At 42.0% G+C, this 7,614-nt stretch overlaps 1 protein-coding gene across 4 annotated transcripts in view; it reads right to left on the reverse strand.

The window, feature by feature from the left end:
• Positions 1-7,015, reverse strand: part of ANO4 (anoctamin 4) — a 221,241-nt gene extending 214,226 nt beyond the window's left edge. For 2 of the 4 annotated variants that reach the window (XM_066994329.1, XM_066994322.1), the window contains exons 1-2: positions 6,300-7,013; positions 3,549-3,785 (exon numbers count right to left, since the gene is read on the reverse strand). In XM_066994329.1, the coding sequence (XP_066850430.1) occupies positions 3,549-3,785; positions 6,300-6,471 (409 nt within the window). In that variant the 5' untranslated portion in view covers positions 6,472-7,013. Of the gene's footprint in view, positions 1-3,548; positions 3,786-6,299 lie in introns of all 4 variants that reach the window. The other 2 variants (XM_066994321.1, XM_066994325.1) reach the window with 2 other exon arrangements.
• Positions 7,016-7,614: the final 599 nt, after the last annotated feature.

Genomic DNA, 7,614 nt, shown 5'->3' on the forward strand with positions numbered 1-7,614 from the left:
GAATAACAAAATATTTAAATTTATACGCATGCATGCATTTCCAGTTTTAGTGTAGTCAGCTTCCTGTCCTGCCCCACACAACAATAGCAGAGTGGATTACATTTAGCCGGTTTTGTTTTTTGTTGTTGACTTTTTTTTATATATATATGTATTTTTTTTTTTTTTTTATCTGCTACCAGAAATTCACATAATTAATGTAATGTTCAGCTCCCAACTCTTTTTGGTTCAGTGCAAATCTATCGCTCAGAATCCAGCTGGTGGTTTCTAGCAGTTTTCTGGGTATTCTGAAATATATTGTTTAATGTATTTAGCATTGAATAACGAACGTAATAACAGACAAAGTTAATCAACAGAAACTCTTTGGGAACCAGTTCAAAAACTGATATGTTGTTATCAAATAGTTACCAAAACTAAATCGTTCTCTTTTCTTCCTGACAAGATTTCTGAGCTGGGAAATGAGTACAGAATAATTCCTCGTGTTTTGTCCCATTCGAAGCAGAAGTATGTTTTTTATTAATCAGTGCAATCCTCTCAAAAATGTTATTTCAAAATATAAGTAATATTAAAAGCTCAAGATTTCCTTCCCAAAGTACAGAAAATTGTTTCTGATGTCAATTATACTCCAATATGTAAGGACAAAATCTGTCACTACTCTGAAGATAACCTAGCATTACAGAATACTGTGAAGCAACAAATGTACCAAATTGAAAGTAATGTTTCAAAGTAGTATACAAAGCACCCACTGAAATCTGCTCCCCAAATGCTATTAGCTGCAGTTCTACATCTTTCATAGTGAGTGTCTTAAAACACAAAGTTTTATTGTGACACTGAAATTCATCTCAAACTTCCCAAGCACAGCTTATTACAAGGCTCTGAACATGCAGAGGAAGCAGCCAGAATTTTCCCAGTATCAGTAGATAAAAAATAATTCTTTTGAAACTACAATGCATCTATCCATTGTATACTGCTGGCTTAACACGGTTTGCTTTTTTGATTATGTTAAGGTTAGAGAATTTGATATAAATTCACAAGAGAGTAGCTTCACAGCAAGCCCGTGGCACGGTATTCTTTTTCATACCAAGTTCCTGTAAATGAGCTGATCAAGTAGTCTTGGACATGAATGAGCCTGGATATAGCCTTAGGATATACTCTACCTCATTAATCAATCTACCTCTGTCTTTTCAAAACATCACCCATTTCAGCTGATGCAGTACTCTTGCCTGAACTTGCAGAGAATTGCTGTACGCTGTTGAAAAGCTGTTATCTTTGCTGCAAATAAGCTTCTTAATCATGGGAAGACAGTCCCTGAAAGCTCGTAATGTTTAAAAAAAATTAAGAACTTTTTGTGTTAGAAGTGTTATAATAAGGTAAGGATTATCACTGCTGTTGCAGCCACAACATCCAGTCACACCATACCCTTCTTGGGCCCCCAGGCAGTAGGGCAGAGCACAACTGACCAGTAGATAGGAGCACTTCACCACGCTCACACGAAGTACCCTCATGTCTGCAGCAGGAGACGCATCTAGATTTAAAATAATCACATGGATTATCAGCTGTTGCAGTGCATTTAGAAATCAGGAATTTAACTCAGGATGAAGGCTGTATCTCCCTGGGCCACGAATCATACTTTGCACCAGCACCTCCCACCCTGTTGGGAATGGACACTGCCTCAACCCATCCGTGCTGCCCTGCCAGCCAGGCTGCTATGCTGCTCGTCAGTGTAATACTTCTCTAAACATCTCACCATGATCTCTTCAAAGACACTAACATCTTAAATAAAGAACATATTTAGGGTATATTTATTTGACTTGCTAATATAATATCATGCTGACACCCACGGCTATATGTAGCCATGCTTCAGACCCAGGAAATTGTTTCTGCAGGGCTAGCAGTTTCTTATCGGGCTTTATTACAGTTTTATTATGCTACTATGCTTATTAGTATTTTTCCGTCCTTCCACAACATCACCTCTAGGTGGCAGGTGCTTGTGAACCTTAAAGTAGCGAGAAGGTGTTTCATACCATGTGAGCAATTAAAACGGGAGTCATCGCTCCTTGCATGGGAAAGATATGAAGTATTTCATGGTACGTTCATTATTTCTATCACTAAAACAGGGGGTAAAATATATATATAATATATATATAAATTAAGCTTCTAGAATACAGTCATGAATTTCATACAAAGGATACTGAACTGTGCACAGGATGTGCAGATTTACACTGCTCTTAACTGGAACCAGGAATACAGATAAATGAAAGTCACATTTACCTTTGCATGGACTGATTAGCAATTTGCAATAGCACTCCTGTTTTATAAGTGTCACCATCAGAGTAGACATTAGGAATGGTGCTTATCCTGGGACTTGTGGCTGCTACGAGCACACAGCCAGCCTGAGAGGATAAGCCATTAGATTAGAATGCTCTGGGAGGTAAGAAATCCGTTTTGCTCCGATTTCAGCATCAACACAGAATTTCAAGCCCATTATTTTTTGGCAACATGATTACATCAGTTACAGTAAATTATATTTATGTACTACAATACTTACAATGAAAAAAGAGTAATACAATCAACAGTATGACATATACTTGATTATACTTTTACTGCAGATCACATTCAGTCCTTTGTCAGCAAGCATTACATGCATTTAAGAATTGTGACAGCACTAGGTATTCAGACCAGCCCTTTTCCAGCATTACACCTTTCAATACCGGATCCACTAGGAACCCACTCCCCATATATAACTTTCAGCTGCCTGGCACCTAGGCAGAACCTTGCTAATCTCTCCCACTTAGCAACACAACGGAGGCAACATTAACCAAAATCTTTATATGAGGGTCCATTCAGGAAGCATGTAGATCAGGGCTTCATCTGCCATCCAGAAGAATTCACCGAGTTTGTGACCTGCTTCCTTACTGTCATCATAATAAAAGACCCTCCATATACAAATGAGAGCAGACTGCGGGGCAAGTTATTTGTCCAAACACCACAGCCCCATCTCTGTCAGGGGTGCTTCAAGTCTGAGAAACGACATGACAGGCACGCTGCTTTCTGTAGCTTCTGATACATGTAAGCCCTGTAACAGGTGGAAGCACAAGTGCATTCCCATGGATGTGACTGGATGCTCCTTTTACATCCTATCTTGTCATTAGTCAGGTGCTCATAGCATTTTGGATGCATGATGGATATATGGGGGTATCCTCCATCACACACAGTTTTATGATAGGCACGGAAGAGATGATACTGCCCTAAATGGTTCCATATGCTACTACGGCTCCATCCTCATCAGAAAGGTGGTCTACCAGCTTTAAAGCAAACGTATTATTGTGGTTGAAAACATGTCGCTATTTCTGATACTTTTTAAACCATGAAATAATTTGTTTGAACAAGCATTACTTGGGAAAAGCTAATTCCGTGATGGAATTTCCATGGTCTAATCCTTCCCTAGGAGCAGTCAAAGCTGTCTGGCAGCTGAAACAGCTATTTAACTTGAGCACTAAAACTGCTGATTAAACTAGGCTCCGAAGTGTAAGAAAGAAATAATTGCTTACCTGTACAGTCTTGACTTAAAGTTTCTTGACTACTACTGCTGTATGAAGGCACTGGAGTGATAGAAAGTGAAGCCGGGCAGGATAATGGATATGATAAGTCATTTTGCGTAGGCAAATGTTGAAATACAGGACTACAGACATCTTCAGAAAAGGTGAGAGGGTGGTGAGGGTTTCCATATGTATATAGATTTTTCCAACGAAGCAGTCCTATTGCAAGGGTGCCAACAGCATCAGAACCTAACAACAAACATCTGAAGTTAAAACCTGTGCCCTTGTTATGTAATAACTCATGATTTTTGAGAAAAAAAGCCATAATAAGGTAATATGAATTCCTATTTTGAGTTTATTTGAGGCAATCAATAGGCAAATATGTACATACATCAAAGACTCTCAGGTATGGCCACTCCAGAGAAAGTACAGAGTGGCGCTGCAGAAAGTTCAGTGAAATACAGTAGAATATTACTAGATAACAGAGGGTTGCAGTAGATGACATTTAACCCCCATCCTTCCTACTTTCACCCCTTTCTTTAGACAAAATTTTGGTTCATGCTTTTTTGGAAACAGAATTGGTGGATTTTCTAAGGAACTAACCTCCATTATATTATTAGATTTGTGTTGCAACCTTCAACACATTTCAGCATAGCAATAATACTGACCATGGAGCTGGCAGCAGATGGCTTTGTCTGAGTGTACCTAAAACACAGCTTTTTGCTCAGCTTTCTTTGTGGTCATTTGGATTTCTCTGTATGCAGGTACACACTAACTGAAGAATACTGTTATACCGTAGTGTCTTACAGCTTTATTATGAATGCTCAGGAAGATGAAAGCATTAACATGTACATATGATATAGAATTTATGGCTAGTTTTTGACTGTACATATAATAAGAAAAAATCCATAAGCACTTCTAACATTTCACTCTATGTTCGGATTTTTAAAATAAGCTTGCAGCCCCTCCTTTCTCCAATATCATTTCCAGTACACGTTGATTTTCACTTTTACCAATAGAGAGTCATTTTATAAACTCATCTGGAAGCACATAGAATTGATTTTTGTGGGGAGGGAGGAGGACACCACAAACCACAAATTCTACAGATGGAAGCGACCATTCGTTTTCTTATTTATCCATTAATCTATTCAGGAACATACTGCCTATACTAAAACCTCCAGTTACTCTTTGAGGTTTGTATGCAAGGGAGCATATGCTGCAGCTATAAGTGTGTAACATACAGACTCTGAGACTGACAAACTAAGCTACACTATGGAGAAGGTGTAAATAAAACTACTCAGAACTCTTGAGTGAAGACAGACCATCCAAGGTCTTAGCTGATGTGGCTATTGAGATTAAACAAGTAAACAACAGCTATCGCCATAGCCACTTCTTGTAGCCACATTAGAATAATTGTCAAAAAAAATGCATATATATTGATAGCACATAAGTGTACCTAGATATAAATGTCTAGATACAGATATATTTCCACACACATGAAAGCACAAGAGTGAGAGAGAATTAATAAATCTAGGACACTCAGTTAATGTTATAAGTCTAAATTACTAAATCTCAAAGCCTTAGAAGTGGTTTCTTTTGTGCTTGATGAGCTATAAAGCTTTTAGGAAAGAAAGAAAGAAAAGCTCTGAGGGTGTACCACTTTAAAAAAAAAGAAGCAGCAGAAATCATTTTAAAAAGTTGTCAGAGTTCAAAAATTTATCTTTCAAGGTATGCACAACTTCATGAATCATTGCCAAAGGCAAGGAACTGTCTAACCTTGCTGCTGCATGGACAGATGTGCTTGACTGCGCGATACACACACAGGCTCTTTCTGCCTGCTTTGCTTTACCAGCTGACAGCAAAGCAGCAGCTGAAACAGAATAAGATATTGGCCCCCCCCCCCCCCAAAAAAAAAAAAAATCTTCTGCAGTGACTACACTTTTTTTTTTTTTTAAATTGTGCCAAGAATTTCACAATTTAAAGCAGGCAGGGAAAGCAATATCTAGCTCTCAATGCAGCTGCTCAATCCCAAGGCAGGGAAAGGGTTGCTGAGGCGTGCCGAAGGAGACTGCTTCGCGGCGTGATAGAGTTTACGGCTGGAAGCACAGCAGCACTTACGGATCTGCAGACAATGTTCCTGCTGCAAGCTTAACGCTCCTCCCAGATGTGTAGGTACAGCTACACTTTGCGGAAAAACAAGTACATGCACTCTTTATTAGCAATATGTAAATTAAATTAAATTGCATGTTCTGGAACTGTTTCTCCCAGTGAAGACGACAGAAAGGGGCTTGATAGTTCCCTAGAGCTTTGCAGATGCAATCAAAGCCCCGAGGAATAAATCTTGAAGCTTGAAAATGGATACAGACCTGGCTATCCCAGTCCCCCAGGTTTTCCTATCAGACAACCACTCTTTAGGCACTGCCCTGGCCACTACGAATGTTTCCCTTCCTCCCTGCAGCTTTATATGAGATGGTTGATTTGCATCTCCTAAAAGTTGTCTGCTGCTCCCGGATTGCTCCCAGGCTGGTTCTCTCACAAACACCACCATGCACAAAAATTCTCCCTGAAAACCTAAAAATGTGTGTATCCTCCTGCAATAGTAATCCTCAAAACCAATTCCTCCTTCCCCCATCGCCACAGGAATGCCATACACCAAACATAACTCGGTAAGCTCCTGCCTCTGCCCCACAACAGAACAAACCCAAACTACCCAAGTGAGACAAAGAATTTATTTACCCCAAATGGTCCATGAACCCATCCTACCTGGGCTGCAGGCTGCTGCAGCGTGACGGTGGCCTGTCCCTCTTGCCCCATGTACCCGCAGACCCCTGCTGCCAGCTGGCGTGCGGGAAGCCCCCATCCTGCAGCACCTCTTCTCCCCTCCACCGCCGCTCCTGCTGCCTCCTGAAGCCTGCAGGGAACACACTGGCCACATGCTGCAAGCTCAGTCTTGCCATTTAAAGCTTTTTTTTTTTTTTTTTTTCTCTCTCTCTCACTTTGGCAGCTAGTCCCAGTCCTCACAGTCAGACACACCTTTCCCCTCCTGCACGGCTGCTGCTCCAGGTGGGGAGCTCCATAGGGAGCCAAACTCCACAAGAGGAGATAAAAAAGCGCCAACATGCTCGGGAGGCTTTGCAGAGACACACACGTGTTTGCTCAGTTAACACCTTCCCAGTGCACAGCCGCTGTGAGTGACAGTGTTAAGGACAGCCAGGTGCGGCTGCCTCACGTGGGGATGCGAGGCTGCTTCGGGATGAGGCAAACACACCCGCACAAAAGACGGTGCAGTAAGGTGTATGTATGTATGGAGAGCAAACCCCACGCAGTACCTTCTACAGGAAACACAAAGCCAAGAGACTTTGGGCACGGATTTCATCCCTACATTACTGACCAGGCTGCCTCACCTGCCCCTGCTCAGGGCAGGAAGCCCAACAAATTTGTTGGGCCTGATGGTAAGTGCCCGCTGTGGTGAGCAGGGCCAGCTCCTCCCTTCCCTCCTCTGCAGAGGCCCTGGGAAGGAAGGAGACCAGGGACACCTGAGTTGCAGGCCCTGCTGTTCTCCTTCAGAGGCTTAAACTCAGCTGTTTGTCCCTGGCTTACAGCTGTCTGGAAACCCCTAAAACCCCTTCCTGGTAAGATACCATCCTACAGAACCCCTCTAGCAGAGCAACCCCCTGAGAGACCTCAACTCACCGGGGAGGGCCTGCTGCTGCTGGTCACAGCTAGAGCAGGTGGGGCAGGACACCCCTCATCTCCTGGTGTAACTCCCCCCACCTAGTTCTAGCAGCAGCTCTGGGCTCTCCCAGGAGGACAATTAAAAGCCCTGTAATGCAGGGAAGGAGGACAGAACAGGAGCAGGACCATGCCTGAGATCAGAGTTCACCTTTCTGCCTGCTCAGCCTGCTTACGAGCCTGACCTGAAATATTACCTGGGGTACCTGCTCTGGAAGATGCTCTCTGTGTTTGGTTAATCCTTCTAAGCAGTTAAGAAGGGTTAGATGCCTCATCTCCAAATGTCTTAAGCATAATGAAAAGTCTCAGTCCCTTTTGTTCTCTATAGACAGTGATGATCTTGTTT

This window comes from Anser cygnoides, chromosome 1 (genome assembly GCF_040182565.1).
Source record: "Anser cygnoides isolate HZ-2024a breed goose chromosome 1, Taihu_goose_T2T_genome, whole genome shotgun sequence".
Classification (NCBI taxonomy): domain Eukaryota; kingdom Metazoa; phylum Chordata; class Aves; order Anseriformes; family Anatidae; genus Anser; species Anser cygnoides.